This window comes from Phlebotomus papatasi, chromosome 1, assembly GCF_024763615.1.
Source record: "Phlebotomus papatasi isolate M1 chromosome 1, Ppap_2.1, whole genome shotgun sequence".
In the NCBI taxonomy this organism is placed as follows: Eukaryota; Metazoa; Arthropoda; class Insecta; order Diptera; family Psychodidae; genus Phlebotomus; species Phlebotomus papatasi.
This window is the reverse complement of record NC_077222.1, coordinates 64,631,481-64,652,334: the sequence shown is the minus strand read 5'-3', so window position 1 is coordinate 64,652,334 and position 20,854 is coordinate 64,631,481. Positions and strand designations below refer to the sequence as shown.

The window sequence follows — 20,854 nt, the reverse complement described above, 5'->3', positions numbered from 1 at the left end:
GAATCAACACAATATTCAATGAATATTCCATAATATCACTCAAAAAAACCGAAGATGCATTGTTAGTACTTCACCACAGCTAAATAAGACTGAAGTAAACACAAGTTCTGTCATATTTATCGTAAGCAATTGCTTACACTGAATTTTCAACAAAGCAATTTCAACTCAAATCATAATCAAAATTTAACGTATTTAGTGTTAAAATCTTCCAAAAAGAACAAATATTTAGATAGAATTCATTATTCATCAAATATTGAAATAAAAATCCGTAATTTTAATCAATTTATTTTTAGTGTCCAATTTTATCCTTAAAGTGTCCAAAATAAGAAACTGCCCAAAATTATGAGCCCTAACCCTATTGAATAAGTTAAATTTTGCCACCTGATTTATTATAATTTAACGTAAAGAAAATATAAATTTACGTTAATAAAATTACTTCAATCGTGGATAGTTCTATTGACGTAACTCTAACAATCTTAAAGTTTAAGCTTAAGTTAAAATTTTTAAATATTTTCTTTAGAAAACCTATGTTTATTATAACTTTAATTAAAGTAAAATTGCCGATTTTTGTAGCCCTAAAGAATATAGCCAAATGCTGAGAAAAGCGTATTGAAGTGCTTTTCTCATTTTTGACAGACAATTTCTGTATTTTCCTCTTCTAAAAGGATTACACCTTTTGTTACATCCGGAAGAAATTCATCTCCTTATTTTATTTGGGCTATTTCTGCAAATTTTTCGCAATTATCCCTTTAATTAAGAGGGAAATCTTTAATGTCATTTACATAATTAGAAACAATTTTCGAAAAAAATTTCCCTTTACAAAAATGACGTTTCTTCCTAAATAATAGGAGAAATTGTCTTTGAAAAAACAAAATTTAATTGCTCCAAGTAAGGCCCAAGTGTGTAGAGGCCTTAAGACTTGAACTAATCCTTAAAATAAATTTTAATTGATGATTCTTATTTTCTTTTAAATTTAATTTAAAAACCTATTTCAATTACAATTTTTTAAAATGACTATTCACCAAAAAATTTTAATCGTTTACATCATTTTCATCTGGAGTGTATTGGGTATATTTTGAGATAAATTGTCAGTGGAAACCAAGTATAATTAGTAATAATTAAAATAGACATTATAATTGTTAAAGTATCATATTATTGAAGTATTCTCGGGAAATTGAAAATCAAGAAGTCACGAATCATCCAGAAAATATCGGTTTAAATTAAAATAAGTTTTCAAATTATCAAATTAACCTTCCTAATTGATAATATTGTTCTATCCCACACAAAACAACGATCCTCATAAAGTACGAAAAACATAGTTTAGTCGAGTAAGTAGAAGTGTGAATTGTTAAAAGAAAAACCGACATTGTATTTAAGGTGTAATTTCTAAAATTAATTAATAAATCCTTGTAGCCACTGAAGAAGGTCCATATACAGGACCGAAAGCTTTAGAAAAGACTGAAAAAGTGTTTTTCTTTGTGAACTGATTTCAAATCCATCATCGGAGAGTTCCCTATCTATTTTGTACGTTTCTTCACTTGGGTTTCTAACACAGTTTCTCTAATATCGTTAAGTTTCTAAAGGTTAAAGGTTCAAGAGAGAGAATTTCTCAAACAATTGGATCAAGTTCGGATTTGTTGAATAGGTCCTAAAATTCCCTAATAAATCTAAGCTAGATTCAATAAATTTTTGTCTGAAATTCTATTGTAATTACACATAAACTTTTATGAACAACCTTAAAAGTAATTTTTATGTTTTAATTATTGACTTGACTTCAACTAAAACATATCCAAGTTTTCTGAGTTCTTATCTATTTTTTAGATAACTGAAACATTATGCTTTGCAAATTTGAAGAATATAATTTTCAAAATTGTATAACGCGCATTTTATGAACTTGTAAATTTGCAAATTATTATTTTTTTTTCTAAATTAGAGTTAGGGTAAGTGTACCAAATTCCGACCAGCTTGCAATTTCGGCCACATTTTTTATTCCTCGAATTTCCATGAATTTTTATGTTTTGCATACTCTAGAGATTAAACAATGCAAAAAATGACAAAAAATGTCGCTTCGACGAACAAGATGATCTGAAAAAACATTGTAAGAATACCGGAAGGGCAAGGAACTATGAAAATGAAGTTGGCCGAAATAGCCACCAATGCTATGCCTACATTTTTATTCATTTTAAAATATATTAACAATGATTTTAGAGAAAATAAAGACGATAAACTGTCTACAAGGTACCAAGCAAAATTCCTTATAAAAAAGTTGCAAATATATTCAGTTTGTATTAAAAATATTATATTTCAAATTTGAGACTTTGGCGTTTGCATGCAACTATGCCGACATTTGGCACACTTACCCTATGTAAAATTAAAACAAAATTTTGTGGACACTCGGCTTGTTCTGCTAGTCTGGACTAAATTTACACATGAATTGTAAGAACAAGAGCTGTGAATTCTTGTCAGGACTGTAATCACATAACTAAACCCACCACAATCATTTTCAGTAGCCTTGAAGGTTCTTTTTACTACTTTCTCCAGTACAATTCATGCAAATAGCAAATACCCGGTAAGATGATGGTAGCCCTTTCTTTTTCCTTCCATTTCCTCTATCAAAGGCAGAAGAAACAAAACGAATTTTTTGGGGGTGCCAGAATACAAGTTTGCGCTACTAAGTGCCAATTTCAGGAAATTAGATTTCTAGTCACATACATTTTCTTCCATCAAAGAGAAGAGGAAGAAAGAAAAATACTTTGGTCCGAAAAGTGGGGTAAAGAAGGGAAAAACCTTTCCACAAGCCTCTATCAGCGGAAGAGGATGAAACCAGTTCCTAACTTTGGGGCTGTATTACAGACAAAACTGGAGAATTGCTCAATTCTCACCCATGATCCTCCAATCATACCTCCCTACTGGGGACATTACCAAAGTGAGTGGCCAGAGGACATACAAGCAATAAAATAAATCACATTTGGACGATTGCAAAAATTATGTGATTTGATCAAATTACACGGCTGAAGCAGTCAATCTCATGGGGATTTGGTTCGCACCATAGAGCAATAGGAATCATCACCCTAATCGCCGAATTTACTCCGCAATTGATGGTATACAACGTTCTTTTTTTTATTTTTAGGGTGCGGGACGATGCCCAACCATCCTAGGCGAAGCATCGTGGCGCCTAATTAAAATTTCATTATCGCAACCTTGCACCGAGAAAAATTTGGATGGTATTTTCTACAAATCGTGTCTTTAAATTCTACTATCTCAAAAGATAGTAGAAAATACCATCCTCCATAGAAACTTTCCTTTAGAATCTACCATCTTGACATTTTAAAATTTACTATCCTATGGATAGTAAATTCTAACAGCCGGATGGTAAAATCTACTATCCTCATTTAGATTTTACCTTGACCTCTCTTAGATTCTAATATCCGGGAAGTAAATTTTACTGGTCGCATATTAGATGTTAAAATTTAACTGGAAGACAGTAAATTTTAACGGAGGATAGTAATTTGGATTGAAATTACTATCCAAGCCAGTAAAATTTGCCATTCCGCTGTTAGAATGTCATTTTGGAATATCGTGGGTGCCGATGCAACCGTTCCCGATATGCTTTGAATACATTATAGCAATTCGTGGCGCAGCTGGAAGATGCTGGACTGTCATCACAAAGGTCGCGTGTTCAAATCTCGGCGCAGTCGTCAATTTTCACGCACCAAAATGGCTTGAAAATACAGAGAATATCATCCAAGAAGGGCCCCAAGCCCTCAAACAATGGCCAAAAAGCAATGAAAATAAGGAAAAATAAATTTTTCCGACATTTTTCATTCTAATATCCGGCTAGTAAAATTTACTATCCTGACAGTAAAATTTACCATCCGGCTAGTAAAATCTAACATCCGGGGGTATTAGAATTTACCATCCGGCTATTAGAATTTACTATCCATGCAATATATTCTACAATTTTTGACAGTCCAATTTAATATCGCGTTTGCTGGGTGACTTTTTTACTATCCGGCCATTAGAATTTTGTATGGAGGATGGTAAATTTTACCATCCACATTTTTCTCGGTGTGGGAAAACAACAGTGACCTCATTTTTCCACATTAAATTTTCATCATACATTTCCTCCAACTCCAAAAGAACACCCACATGTATTCCACACGCACTCACCATTTCGTCATCGTACTTTATTGTACTATTTTTCAACATGTCACATTGACATGATGAAGACTGTATATGTTACTTTCTGCATCTTTTATAAATAGCTTTTCTCAAACGAACCCACAGAAAAGCAATTGTCGAGGGACTTTTCTCAGTTTCACCATCACCCACTCATGAATGAGATTTTACAATTGCTATCTTATATAATCGATGGTATACTGACTTGAGCTTTTGAACTTTAATTTTTCTGTGATTTCGCTTCTAAACAATTTTCAAAACAAAAAACTTTTCAATGGAATCGATTTCATGAAAAAATTGGAAAAAATTCCAATACGGTAGACGGGGGTATTATCGATCAGTTAAGGAAATGATCAACTTTAACAGACAAAAAACCATATATATATTCGAACTTTTGAAGTGAAAACTTGTTATAGTCAATCTTGCAGATGTCCTCTAGAAGATCGACCACTCACATTCTTGATATATTTATTTCGGAGTGGTTTAAAATACGAAAAACTTTTCGAAATGCATTTGCATGTAATATTGATCAGCTGATGGTATTATCGATCAGTCGATGCTTGTAATATCGATCAAGGAAAAAATGGGTTTTACACGTACCATCAGGGAATGTGAATGTATTTTATATTTTCCGATAAAATAAAAAAAAATAGATAATTCAAATTTAGCTTTAATTTCTAATGGGATCAATCAAAATAATTGAATACAAAACAAAATTGTTTGGAATTTTTAACTTCATTCGCAACATTTGCACACTGTCGAGAAGTTGATCCTTGGTAATTGGCTGACCCACATTAGCCCATGAAAGGACCCAAGCTTCCAGCGATTCCTCGTGTTCTCTTGAGAGGATTGCAGAAGAGCCCATACGTCTTCCTTCCAGACTGGTTCCCTTCAACTTCCTATCAGTGTTCCGTACGGCACATTGTATATCCGAGCTGCCTGTCTAATGCTAAGACCATTCCTGGCATCCTCAAGGGCTTTTGCCATTTCATTATCTCGGTATTGAAGGCGTTTTTTTTAGTGTTTTTGCCATGTTTTTGCTGAAAGAAAGTGATCGATATTCCATAAGAATTTAAGATTATCGATCGCAGAAAATCTCTTATTACGCTCAACTAATAGTACTTACTTATGAAATCTTCATATGTTAGCTTCAATCCTTAACACTAAACCTACCAAGACCCGGTCAAATTGACCGGTTTAAAATTAACACATATTTAAACGATAAAATGACACTATCAAAAATTATGAATTTCTTAAAATATGTATGTAATATATTTTCCAGTGTTTAAATTTTAATTCTTTGCTCTTTTCCAAGACAAATTTATTGGGTATACTAACTCTAACACGGTTTATCATTTGACCGAAAAACGACCAAAAACGGTCGGTAGGTTTAGTGTTAATTGGCTTCCAATATAATATACCAACTGTATCGATAAGAAGCGCACAAACTGTTCAATTCACTGACAAAACTGACTGTATTTACTTAGGACAAATGGCAAAAAAGTGAACTTTTGGAATGGCTACTATTGTAATTTTGTGCACATATTTTTCAAAATCACTTTTCTTATGCAAATATTACCGGAAAAATTGTAAAATTTTTTATGCGACATCGTGAAACATAAAATAATCAAACAATCATATAATAACTAATGTACATGTAGAAAAATTGTTTTTTATCCATCAATTGGAAGAGAAGTCGATATTACAAGCATTGCTTGGTCGATATTAGGAGCGTTTTGATATTACGAGCGTCTACCCTATCTTTTTTCCTCACATTCTTTTTTGCTTTTTTTCTTTTGTTTTTCCCAAATTGTAAGAGGATTGTAGCCTATATGTCGTGGTTTTTCAAATAAACTTAAACTTATCTTATTTTGTCTTTCTCCTTTCTCGTTCTTCATATGGATAAGGGAAATTTATATGATAAAACATTCAAGAAAAAAATAACAGGTACTTTACCGATCCATTTACTTGTTGGGGCCTATCCAACCAGGTTGGCTTTTTACAAATCTTTCAAAAAAAAATCAAATTCAAGGAAATTTGTTGAAGAATAGGACCACCAGACCAGAGTGGTTGAACTGTTATACTCGAAAAATCAATTCCGAAAAGATTTCCGTTTATAATTTCTGCTAGGTGAACTGACGTACGGTGAAGTATTATTTATTCTGCTATTTCCGGCCAAAATTAACCCTCCGGTGAGCTTCGGAGAGGTGGTTTAATCCAAAATTTAAACACTGAAAGTTCCAGAGCTTTCGACACTGTATCTTGTCTTGTCCTCTTCAGTGGTTCTTGGTTAGTCTATTATCTTGGATATTGTCACTATTTTGTCTAATTCTTCACTCATCAAATTAACAAACAGTCGGGAGCTAATTTTTCTTTCTTGCAAAAAGGATTGGTGCTCGGATCTACTTGGACTTCGCTGTATTTAAATTCAATTAAAGATTTAAATGTCTGGAAATTTCTGGTTTTGGCTGAAATTCAAATTCAGGTCATATGAATAGTAGAGCAAACCCTGCATCAGTATAGTATTGGGTAGTCCATGAAACATTTCTTTTTTTTTAGATCAATTAAAAAAATATATTATATTCGCGGATATAAAGACATTTAAAAAAATATCGTGTTATCAAGTTGTCTATTTTACAAAATAACTTTCTCGATTCTAAGATTAAGAACATTGGCCATGTGGCTGTAAAAATCTGGATAGAACTTACAAACAGAAAGGAAAAAGGCTTAGTCATTGTGAGTTAATACTTCGAGTTTTAAATTTTTAAAACGGCTTTTAAGGGATGAATCTTGAATGAGCTCTAAATGAAATTAAAGTGAAATATTTTAATAGTGCGCGAGGAAATATTATATCTCTGAACTGAATTGTATGTTAATTTAATTTCATTTTTTTTGATAAAATCTCCTATTTTAATTCAATAAAGAAAATTTTCTTTCATATTGTACTTTCTTAAGTAATTGCACCTCTGTACTATCTGAGTTACAACCCTTATGACATCCTCAAAATGAAATATGTAATCATCAGCTAAACGGAAATATTATACGGGTTTTGATCGTTTTGATGCATAATGTGCTACGAAAGACTTTCAGTAACTTCAGCAAACTTTTATAGTATTCAATTTGTTTTTGAACGAGAAGTGAAAGCTGGAAAGATTTCAAATTTCCGAGAAGCTGCACCTTTTCCCATGAACATATATAAATTCCCATTAAAATAAAAGAGTTCATGTAAGGAGTTGAAAGGGTTAGATGAGCTCTGCAATTATCGTTTTCGTATATCAAATGATGATATATTGCAATGAAATGTGACATAAGTAGAACAATGATGATCTCTATTCCCAATTTTCTCATGCTTGTGTAGCATACAAGAAGTCAAATGACCCGTTTACATGAAAATTACACAATTCCGTGTCCTCTATTTGCCTTTTGTATTCACCATGGTAAAAGAAGTGGCAAATACCATGTGAGCAAAGCTGCTTGTGTAAATCACTTCTTTAGCCCACCTACACTTTTCACCGACTTTTTCCTCATTTTTTTTTAACTATGGATTTTATGTGGTTTTCGAGCTTCCCGTCCAAACGCATGGGGATTTTTTTCCCAGGAAAAAGCAGAAAAGGCCTTCAGCTACGTGGGTGAACGGTGAATTTTTATTCAGGTGAAATTTTCCACATTGGAAAATTATTTTAAATAAATTTTCAAAATCGTTTGTATTTTGGTGTAAAGCAATTATTTATTTGTAGCTTGGTAGAAAGTAAATGTGACTTTGAGAACATGACAACTGAAATAAAGACGCATTTAATAAAGTCCTTTAAACTATTAAACTATTTTTCTTCATCACTGAGAAAAGTTAAAAAAAAATATGTTTCATGGTACACATATTCAATCTATCGAAGGATATCTATCGTTTAGTTCGATACTGCTCAAAAATACTTTACCAATACTTCTAGGAAAGGTATTCTCAAATTTAGTTGTTGATAAGGGAAAATAAGATAGGATGGATGGAACACCTAGTATTAACACTTTAAGAACTCATGACAATAGTTATTGACACCCATCTCTGTACCATTTGGGATATGAAACTTGAACATCTATTTTTATAGAATATGGTATGTCATATTGCTTACATTTTATTAGAAACATTAAATAAATTACAACACTTTGACACAAGTGTAAACAAAGGTGTCATGTCGAAGAAATTTTCCTTCGATTTTGGTAATTTAATGGGGTATTAGTAAATTTTAATTCATTTGTTTTCATGAAATATCAATTCAAAGAGAGCCATTAAAATCTCTAGAAGCATTTTTAGGAACAGAAAATGCATAATTTGCACTTATGCATATAATTCATGCGAGTAACTTTACATTGTAACTTTTTAAACAAGGTGAGTGAATTAAATGTCCAATGTATCGATATTTTATTAGCCTAATTGATAAGCAATACACTTTTAGAATGCACATTTAAAACTTCAAAGCAATATTTTTTTTTATTCACATTAGTTACAACTCTAAAAAGTCAAGAGTTGACTTTTTAGACGTTTCTTTCTCAAAACAATTTCTTCGATTTTGTGTACAGTAGACTCTCGCTCAATCGGCTCTTTCTCAATCGGGCGAAAAATTTTGTTCACAATTTTCACGTTTAATTATAAAGCTAATTTGCTCAAATTCGCTGTAGTTCTTCCTATTTTATCGTGATTCCTTATAATTGAGCGCTTTTTGTGGAATTTACAAAGGCTTTGACGACCAAATCTGTCGATAAACCGGATGACATTTTGCCCCAAATGCCCAATTGAGAGAGAGTCTACTGTAGATGATAAAAATACTAAAAAACAGATCGAGGTGTTTTCGGGAAAATTTAAATTGTTATTATAAAATCCAGTTTTATATAAAATAAAAAAAGAAATGTTTTTTTTACTGGTAAGGGCACATATTTTGTAATAAAATTGTTTTTTTTTAATGCCTCAAAAATTACAAAACGTAACTTCAGATAGTTTAATTTCTTACATATAAAAAATATTTATATACAATATATAAGACTTGAAGAGTCTTATAAGAGGAAAAACACTTATGGGGCCAAGATTTTGGCACTGGCCGAACTGTGTGGCCCACCTCACCGCGCCATGATTACACACTGACTGACATCAGAGGCGATCACTGACGTATATCGATCGATTCAACATGAAGTGTTGAATCGATTACTCGATTGGAATTTAAAATTTAATTTCAAACTTCTGTTCTAACCGCTATAATTGTGAGGTAGATACCACGCAGAACACCACTTGGCATTGGGGAGAGGTGCATAAGCACCAAAAATATTGGCGAAAACTAAAGTTGTATTTCTGCGTCTTACAAATATTATTATTTGGTATTGTGCAATTTTTTCTCGCTATTACTTAAGACATTTTAAAAATATTTTGCTATTAAAATTTCTTTTATGTTTCAATATACCTACTATAAAAGATTTACAAACAAAAATCCAGAAAAATATACTTTTTGGCCTTCTATTTCATATTCCACTATTAAAAGAAAATTAATTAAAAAAAGTTTTTATTAAAATAATTAAAATGGAAGTAAATATACCCCTGCATTAAGAAATAATTTCTTAAACTTTAAGTAAGTGTTAATAGCGGCTCTTAAAAGTTCTTTCGTGTTTTTTGATAAATATTTTTTAATTAAAGTCAGTTTTTTTTTGAATATTTATTTGAATTTGGCTGCATTAGTTAAATAAAAGGAAAAAAATAAAACTCTTTTAGGTTGCTTGTTTAATTTAAAACCTGTAGGGGAATTGTGTAACTGTATAACAAAAGTACTTGTAGAACGTGTGGCCTATTCGACACATGTCAACCCAGTCGACGGCAGTAACCCACCAATCCTAATCCCTCATTCCCTTGACACGCTCAACCTCCTACCATCCTTATGGGTGCTGAAAGGTTGCTTTGGGGCTTTTATTTTTAGGTAAATGTCCTCAGTCTTCAGAGAGTGAGCATTAGTTGCTGTGGACGGTTCACTCTCATAAAGTGAAAAATGGGTGGCACCTTCAGTTCTCCAATTTCCCTATAAGTTTGTAATTCTATTTAGGTGAGCCTCATCTGGGCTTACATACTGATAACAGGGACTTTTTAAATTTTAAAAATATATCTTAAAATTTGTAGGCAATCTTGTACTAGATATGGAGTGCCAAAAATTTCATCACAGATTTATTCTGTTCATAATCCTAGAATTGAAAAGATAAATTGATAAACTCATGGATTTCGATCCCTTCTACTCGTAGTTTAGATGAACTATAAATATTCATCAATTACGTTTTTGAATTAATTTTGAATTAGTGGTGATGATACGATTTTTGGTGGAATTTAGTATACTTTGTATTCCAAATTTGAAATTAAAAAAAAATATCACTTTTGAAGAATAACTCTTAGTAGTTAGTATTTGGGTGTAGTATACTAACCCCCAAACATGACGAATATTTATAGCTTTTTCAAAAATTAATGTAACTGTACCTTCATTCAAGGTAAAGATTATACATAGTGGAAGTTCTTCTGTTTTATGAAGTTGAAAGAAAAACAATTTATCTTAAGTTGCAAATGGAACAGTATTCTTGATTGTCAACACAAATACTTCCGTATCCAAAATACGAAAATAATCTTTGCTGGAAAAGCCATTAATTAATGAAAATGATACACCTAGGAAATTACAGGGACAGAAAGACCCATTGACTTCTGGAGCAGTTGAGTATCATTTACAATTGCCAAATTGTGTGAGAATGTTCGCATAGGGATTGGTGGAAAATGGATGTGAAATCAATATGAGGGAGTAATGGCAAAATGATTGAACTCACCCTCAGCAGTGTCACAGATGGCAGAGGAGCCGTCCAGGAGGGTCGTCTGCTCCTCCCGACTGACGATGGTCGCTGTGCTGGCACTGCTTGCACTGGAGGCTGCCTGAGCGGCCGTCGCGGCGGACGACGATGAGGACACAGATGAAGATGACGTAGCGATATTGTCGTGTTCTACCGTGCGATCACATTTGCCGTCGCGGCTATCTCTATCCAAGCTCGGGGAACCAAACGGGAGGCTCGGGAAGGCCTCACGCATGGCCCCCTTGGTCTTAGGGCCGTTATCTGTGGCTCCGGTGGCCCTCCGTGGCGAATATCCCAATCCGACAATATCGGATGCTGCTCGACTCGGTGGAGCGGCCGATTTGCCGCGCTTCTCATCAGCACATAAACTCTGCAACAGAAGGTCATGACATCCACACATATCAGTTTCTATATCACTTTTCCCTAACCCCACCCCACAAGTCATCCTCTGGAAGAACCCTCAATCTCTCATACATTATTCACTCCTCACTCAACCCACGACCGAGGATGAGTCTGAGCGATAGAATGGGCCACAGAGATACTTATTGGATGGCAGATCAAATTGATTTTTCATATTTATTGCGTCTTCCATTTGAATGACTGGGAAAAGTCTGTGGGGTATCATAAGAAGGAGTGAAGTGAGCAAAAAGCAAAAATAGGCTAAAGCTAATCGGATTTACTTTTAGCCCATTTTCTTGATTACTTACATCCCAACAATTCATTGTCTTCTTAACCGTGTCAATTTTCTATACGCTTTTCCCAATCCTTCACATCCTATTCACAATTCTTAGTATCATCATAAATAATTCTAACAACGACAATAGAAGCGAAGATAATATCCAAAAGAAAAATTGAACTTAAAGAAAATTTACAGACTGTTCGAATTTACTGTATTTAAATTGTTCACTAATTGTCTTTTCTAATGCGTACTTCTGATGTAGGGGCACGCTTCCATGCTTCGAATACTTTATATTTTTCGCATATTCCTTTAACAAACCTAACCTAATCACCAAATATTTTATCAGCTAGGGTAAGTTAAGCTAATTCAAAACCTGCTCCAAGTGGAAATTTTTCGCTACTCCAAATGGAAACGTCATTGTTTTCATGATAAATACAGTACTAAATTACTATATTTATATATTTTCTATACCTCAGTCTCATTATTTAGTTAATTTTGCTCCAAATAAAACGAAAATCCATTCATATTCACAAATTTTAATTTATTAATTTCTCAGAAAAATTAAAAGTGTACCTTTTCACCATCGAATTTTTTATCGATCGTCCAAGTTTTCCAATGAAAAACACAATGTGGTGACTGTTGTTTATTCGTTTTGTTTAATATTTATGTCATATTTCTGGCTAACTTTAGTTAAATTAAGTGCTAATATTTATTGTTAACGGTAAGTGCAGTTTTCAAATGAAATAATTACCTATTTCGTGAACAAAAAGGATTTTTCTGAAGTGTCTGCAAATGCTTCAATAGGAAACCCCAGAAATATATTTTTTTTGGAGATATTTTCTCATTGTCTCAGATGGGAAAGGAGAAAAGACCAGGAATAAGTACAAATCCTGCACTCAAGAGCAATTCAACAAGGTTTTGGAAGCCTTTCGTCGCGGTTTCACTTACACTGTTTGTCTCCAATTAGAAAAATTCCCTTGTCTCCATTTGTATTAATTTGTTTCCAATAGAAGTATTTTGCACTTGTGTGTTTTTCTTGTATTTAAGAACTTTTCAAATTATATTTAAAAAATTTTCACTAAACACTAACGTTCTAGAAGAGTCAAGGAGCAAATTTATGTAATTCTCTTCAGAAAAAATTGAACTTAAAGTGTTGAATATTCTGTCAAAGTTAAAGCGTCTGGAAATGGTTTTGAATTAGGACATTTACCCTACTATTAACCCATTCCTTACCATGGTATTATACATCATACGCAAATTGAGTGATTTTAGATGATTTATTCCAGGGCAATTGATATTCGTGTTTCTGTCGGGAATGGATTTTTAGTTACTTTAGTCCTTCAATTACTTGGAAAAAATAGCCCGACAGAGATTGAAATACATTTTGTTGTTCTTTTCTCTCATCAAGTGAAGTCATGCAAAAATTTTGCTCAAAATGGCGGACGGAAAATGCGATATCCCTTCGAATTTGTTAAAATTGACCTTCATCCTCTTTCCTGATTTGAATTCTGGTTGCCAATGTGTTTTCTTGAATAGTTACTCTATCTAAATCAATAGAGTTTGTAATGAATTAATGAACAGAATTTAAATTCAGTGACCGTTAAGACGCGTGTTTGAGGGCGGCTCCCCGCGCCCCCATAATGGATAAAAATCATTTCTTCTCAAAAAAATCATCTATTAACCTGTAGGAAACTAATTCCAAAATATGAACATTCTATCTCAAGTATTTCTGGTACATTAACTGAATGGATTAAGTCACACATTTTCTATAAAAAATTAGGTTAGATTCCTTAAAGAAAAATGGGAAATATATGAAGTGTTTGAAGCCAGAGTATTTGCGAAGCCTGAAAGCCTTCCCCTATATCTAGCAATATTTTGCTTATTTTAAGTTTATTGATATTTAAGTTTCAAACTTTTCCCAAAACTGCAACAACATAATGCTATAACCGCTATAACACTTAAGAAGAAAATTGTAAGATTTTTTCATAAATCAAAATAAAAAAATTGATCATTCAAAAATTAGGTTTTATCAATTTAATTTGTATGGTAAAATAATTATTTTGCTAATAAAAAATAAAGAAAATAAATAAATAAATAAAAAGAGATTTGATTTAGTCACTTTTAACGCCAATTTAATGTAATTTTTTTTTATTTTTTTTTTTTATTTTTGGAGATTTAAATAAATTTATACAATCCGATTTTGATGTAACAGTGCATAATCTTGCTGTTTTTTTATGTCAATAATGGTTTGGTGTAGAAATTAATCTTCTACAAAAACAGCAGTCATAATTTGAAAATTTTTGAGTAAATTCCCCTTACTGGAGCGAGACCGAAAAGACAGCGTTCCTATGCAGAAGGAAACAATATTGGAAAGGACAACATCGAGCTCTATATCCAAAATCTTGCAAGGTAGATAATTAACTGTCCTGAGACCTAGGATTACATTATAACTTAGAAAGAAAGGTTATATAATGGGACCAATTGAATTAGTTAATAAATAAATTGGTCAAACTTTTAAAAACACAAAATTTGACAAAATCCTTCCTCATAGAAAAACATCTTTTTGACAAACTTTTAATTTTTAATATTATTTTTTTATTCTAACTTTATAAACCCTGCGAAATTTATATATTCATGTCATGATGTAAAATTCAAATAAACAAGTTATTATATATTTTCTATACTTATCGTATAATTTCAAAAGTTATATATTTCTAGAATTACCTATTAACCTCCACTTTGATATTGAGATATTCAACTAAAATAGGTTTAATAAAATTGAGTTACGCCTTTCATTTTAGTATATTGCAGTTTAGATACCCCAAGTTTACATATAAACAACTTATTAATGAAAACATATATTAAAGTTTAAATAGAATACACTGAGTGAGAGAGTAAACACGCAGGGCGTTTAGCAATAATGCCCAGTTTAGAGAGCCCCATAATGACCGTATTAACACCACACAAAGTGCTGTTAATTTAAAAGCCACACAATTTGGTTCTATATAAACTATCACAAATAATGTTATTTTGTCATTTGAGTTTTATTTTAATATTATGAAGTAATTCATTTGCTATATTGTTTCACTTCAATAAGCATAATTAATTTGCAGTTCGTTTGGTTTTGTTTATATTAATTGGAAGCTCGATTTAAGCTTTTATTATCTATAAGCTAATTTAAATAATTATAATTGTGAGCTTTATCTCAATGTTGTGTATATTGAACTTTTATTAAATTTTAATATAAAAGCTTTATTTTTGTTGATAAATAATTTGCAACAAAATTTTATGAAGTTGAGCATAAAAAAAACGTAAAATGGGACATTTGAAGACAAATTTGTTATGAAATTAGAATATGTTTTTAGCTTATAAAGGAAAGTTTAAAGAGATTAATAAGTTGAATAACTTTCTATCGACAATGGACATTCTATGACCATTTTGATTTTTAAATTTACTGTAACTAAACTAAACCATATAGCTTACAGAGTCTCGATAGTTTATAACTATTGATTGTAATTAATTTAAATATCATAATCATATTCTATTTGGAATTTTTACCTTGAAAAAGGCTCAAATTTCACCTTAAATACTTTATAATTGGTTTGATGAGATGAACTTGGCAGGACGTGCTTTTCGGGTATTGAAATAGTTGAAAGTCATCAAGAGAATGTGAATTTTAGTGAGAGAAAACTTTTCACATCTCCACTTGAGATATTTGAAAAGTTTGATCTCAACGAGAATTATTACATTACTATGGTTGAAAATGGGTTAGAGATGGCTTTTGAAGTTCATGGTATGTGCAAATGGAAAACACTTCACTTGCACCACATTTCAGTTCATCTTTAAACACTCAAACTAAAGTAAATTTTGAGATATTTGATCAAATTGAAGATAAATTTAAATTACACACCGGTATACGACATTAATGAACTACAGATGTTAACTTCAACCACTTAAATATAATAAACTATTATAGCTTAAAAGTGTTTGAAGGAAAAGTCAAAATTGAAACAGGTGTGATTGGTTTAGGGAAGACCTTTTTTATGATTTCTCTATTGTCGATTTAAAGACCAAAGGATCAGATGCAATCCCCAGGCTTCACTAAAGAAACTCATTGAAAGCCTCAAAGGCTTGGGTGTTCGAGCACATTACTGATACTCATTTACCATTCTTATCCACCAAAATTTTTACCTCTAGCCATTTTCATGCAAAAATATACATGTAGGGGGAGGTGGGGCTACTTTGAGCTGTGAGGCTAGTTTGTTATACGACTTTTTCGCCTATTTCTAAATCAAGCTGGTTCTTAATATTATTCTATTTAGATCCACAATTGTTTTATGTATTCAAATTATATCATGTTAAAACCCAGTTTTCTTTACAAATATGCGAAAAAATCGTATAACAATGTAGCCCCACAGCTCAAAGTAGCCCCACTTCCCCCTAACAATATCTTTAAATTCTCAGACTCTCAACAAAAGATAAAAATTTATTACACGCTTTGTGACTTAGCAAAATAGAATTTCTTTAAAAGAAAGATTCAATGTTTTTTATTCTTCCCATTAATAAATTCACTTTGGAAAAAATTGTTTGCATTTCCAAAAACACAAATTTGTTTTACCAAAAAACAAAAAAAAGTATTAATTTACTTTGATGTTAAACAATTTAGCGTGTGATTCATTTAGTTCATGCCCAATCTATCTTGCTTTTCTGAGGCAATTTGCCAAGGAGCTCAAATGATTTATAAAAGAAGCACATTTCACGAAAATGTATACCAACTAAACTGTTGTATACAATTTCTGCACTGAAAGCTTCATTGAGTTGCAGAAAAAATCCCCATCGTTATTTATAGACTTGGAGGAAATAAGGATGATACAGCAAAATTGATGTATGCTGTACCAGCATATCTTGCAAAATTATTGGCTAATGCTTCACATTTTGAGCTAAACATCCAATATTCTGAAAATTTTCACAATCTCTCAACTATATTACTCCTCAAAGTATATAACCCATAACTTATGCATTCATACACACGATGGCGAATCGTTGTGAATAGCAACTTGTGTGCAATTAAATTAACATGATTCAGCCACATTGCCCGGAAAACTACCAGCGGAAGAACAATTTAGTGGTTAATTTGAGTAATTCTTTTTTTTTTTTAAATAAACCATAACCACACTGGCAAAAAAAGCACCAATGGGGACACCGGGTAAACAAAATCCTATACAGAAAAAAAAACTATAAACATAATCTGCATTTTTTGTACTATACGATAAAAATTGAGAGTTAAAGTAGAAGAAAAAAGTCACGCCTACAATTTCCTTCCGCACTTAGAATTTTCCATCCAATGCATATTATACCTTAATAGCTGTGTCCATACGATAAAGCAAAAAATATTGCTGACATATTTCATAAACAGTGACAGAGTCTCCAATGTAAAATATGAGAAAATTATGCAGGTAAATTGCATACAGTTCATGTTGTCAATATCATAAACGTTTCTAATATTTCAGTAAAGGACTACATCACTTGAATTGAAGCACCTTTGTATTCCACAAGGCACTAAGGAAAGTGGAGAAGTTGCTTAGTGATCTTTAAGAGAGTGTATTAATTGTTTAGAACAATCAGAGATAAGTTGCTAAATTGACCTGCACATTTTGGATCTTATAGAGAGGGTGATTGTTTCTCCTAGGATTCAGGACTATACAAATAATGGTAGAGCTATTAACTAAATATTATTTTGATACCCTATCTTTAGATCATTATCTGGCCTCTCTGAGGCTGGAAACATACTGGACCATAAAAATAGGATTTTCAAACACTTAATATAAAAAGGACGTGACAAAAAGCTTCCCACCTTTGTAGAATGATTACATTCCTGACTTATACAAGCTTCACATTTCATACCTAAAGATTAGCTTATATGGCTTAATTGGTCAAGATTTTTTGAATAATTTAGACACAAGACTGGATTATTAATGTCAAATAATCCATTAGTTTCCGAAGACTTAATAGAATTGGTTGTTATTCAGGATTTTGATGCCTTCGGAAACTGGACTAAACTTCTAGAGACTAAAACGGTCTTCAGACTTAGGTTTAGCTCAGTTCACGAATTCCTCAAAATCTTAAATACAGAACAATTTTATTACTTTTTGATAGCCTAAAAGGTCATTTATCCTTAATAATCCAATCCCAACATAAATTTTTCGAAAAAATCGTGGTTAATGAGAAAATACAGTACCCAAGAAGCAAAATAGCTGCCTTATAGAACCAAGTATTAGACAAGTCTTTTAGTGCACTTTTAAAAGACTTAGAGTGAGAATTTTCTGTTGAAATTCCTATAGAAGATCTTAAGATCATTAAGAGTGCGCCACTTTACTTACAGTAATCTCAGTGATAGAGCCAAGAGCGTTATAAGCAAATAAAAAGATTTTTGGTTCTATAATGCCTTACTTAGAGAATTCTACAAGACTAAGAAAAAATTGCTTCTTGGGTAGTTAAGCTATATGGCTAAGCCTTAAGTCTGAAGCCCGTATAAGGTCGGCTTCAGATCTGACGCTTATGTCAGTTCCTCGCTAAGATGGCTTTGTTGGTTGATATGTATTGAAATGGATCCCAATTATACAAATCCACAAAGGGATTACGGGACTGCAGATCTCAACTCTGTACGTATAAAAAGGCTGTGGTTCAATAAAGTCCAGTTCAGTATTCCCTAAATCCTCGTCTATATATATCATTGGTGACTGAGGATCAAACGACATTTTTCGAAAATATAAATAAAGTGCATTTTCAAACGATTATGCACAAAATTATTTCACTCTCGAATGTACTGGAGAATTTTCATCTTGTTTTTTTTTCGTATTTCAGTTCTTCATCCCAAACATCATAAAACACTACCTGAATAAGCGTATTATATTTTTCGTCTCTGTAATGACTGATTTTATATATCACTGTGACACTGCAAAAGCGCATCATAAAAAAGCCACTAACACAGCACTAGACCTTCGTTTAAATCAGGACTTAGTAAAATCTCCAAAGTTTTGGGCTTAGCCACAACCCGATCTTTTCAGGCTATGACTTAAACGCTAAGGGCCTTGATAGACCTGAGGATTAGCCGAGAGACGGCTTAGCATAATTATATTTGAAATAATGGTTAAACTTCATTTCCATGATTTTCCACTAAGTCGTCTCTCGGCTTAAGTCGTAAGTGTGTCTAGAGCATAAGTCTCAGTCATAAGGGCCTTGACAGACCTGAAAATTAGCCGAGAGACCGCTTAGCATAATTATATTAGAAATAATGGTTAAACTACATTTTCATCATTTTCCACTAAAAGTCGTCTCTCGCCTTAAGTCGTAAGTGTGTTTAGGGAATAAGTCTCTATTCTGAAACCCGTATAATACCCTAGATACACTTATGACTTAAGCCGAGAGACGACTTAACATATTTATGATCAAAATATTGTTGTGATTACATTTCCATCAGTTTCCCATCAGTTAACAGGTAACTGATCGGATGACTGATCCATCTCTCGGCTTAAGTCGTAAGTGTGTCTAGGACATAATGACCGTTTTTTTTTAAATGTTATACGATCTTAAAAATGGCTTCGTTTTATTTGACAGTGTACTGTAGTAAGAAACTAATTTTGGAAACGAAACGTGTGATTTTGAATTTTCAATGTTAAATTATTTGTTTATCATAATAAAAAATGTTTTCAAAATTTACTATGAGAGTGAGTGAGATAACTAGATCTATATTTGATTCACTCTCACTAAAATGTCAAAAAATTGTGGAAACTGCTCTCTCTTGGAGTTCGAGCAGTTAAAATGTTTACAGAACAAAAGTTACTGCGCGTTGGGCATTACTTCTTCAACTCTCTTGAAATGAAGCGATATATATTTAGTTTACTTATTTCAATAAAACAGTCATCATGTCACAAATTATCGCTCTTTTATTTACGTATTATACGAACATTCCAAAAAATGATAATAAATAGAATATTCAAAAAACTTAATAGGAAATTTTTTTTTCAATCTGCATGGAAATAAGAAAAATTTTTATTACATAAATTTGTGTAGATTAGATTCCCTATAATCACTCATCTTGACTTTTTTATTAGAATTTGCAAAATAATTGTTACATTAAACATTGGATTATAAATATGACTAATAAAATACAAATTCTGAATTATAAGAGTTTGATATTCTATATAAACTCCTAAAATAAAATTGCTGTGTAAATATTGCTTTATTTTAATAATAACTGATTAAGAAAATAAATGTAAGATAATGATCAGTAATACTGATAATGGAAAATAACTAAATACAGAATTATATAAAATTAATAAAATAAGAAAATTAGAAATAATCTTTATTGACATTTTAAATGGCTCAAAATAATCGTTGAGTTTCTTTTTTATAATCTAGAATATTTTCCTCAAGCTGAGTTTATTCCTATTCAGTTCAGTCAATAATAACCCCTCTGGAATTTGTTTATAATACTAATTTGCCCTTTGGAAGATATTTTAATTTTGAATTGATTAGGGTTTTACATAGAGATTAGATAAATTAACGATAAATAAATTTTATTGATGTTTATTAAATATTCCATTGGATTTAATTGATCAGAATTAGTGAGTTATATTTTATTGCAACCCCAGTTTATTTATAGTATCAATCTGGATTCAGAGTATTGAGGGAAAACTTAATAGTGAAATTAATAGTTGTTCGTGTGAGTTTTGGTGAAATGAACTTGCTGAATATTTCAAAGTACAAACTTCACCGTTAAATTGAAATTAAGTGAAAGTTTTGGTAACTTGTTATTCTCTGCAAATAATATTCGGATGAACTTCTAAATATAAAATATTGATAAATATGCTGAAAGTATATTTATGTTTAAATTTTTCATTCTTTTTTAACGAAAATTAAGTAAAAAGTCTTGTTTCGAAGGAAAGTTTTTTTCACAAAATTAAATGCTTGAAAGTTTCTCACTGAACAATCTGAATTTATTGTCTAATAGATTTAAATGATGTGTTGTGGTGTAGTTGACAAAATTTCAGTAAGTATATACTGTAAGCGTAAATAATATCAATATAACAGTAGATTATATTATTTGATTTGTTTGAGGTCTCCATAGTACATATAGCTAAT

The 20,854-nt window shown here is 31.7% G+C and overlaps 1 protein-coding gene across 6 annotated transcripts in view; it reads right to left on the bottom strand.

Annotated features, from left to right (window-relative positions):
* The window catches only part of LOC129800021 (1-phosphatidylinositol 4,5-bisphosphate phosphodiesterase epsilon-1-like), a 248,331-nt gene that overhangs the window by 116,195 nt on the left and 111,282 nt on the right, over positions 1–20,854 (bottom strand). For all 6 annotated transcript variants that reach the window (XM_055844374.1, XM_055844370.1, XM_055844371.1 and 3 more), the window contains exon 3: positions 11,011–11,401. In XM_055844374.1, coding sequence (XP_055700349.1) covers positions 11,011–11,266 — 256 coding nt within the window. In that variant the 5' untranslated portion in view covers positions 11,267–11,401. The remainder of the gene's footprint in view (positions 1–11,010; positions 11,402–20,854) is intronic.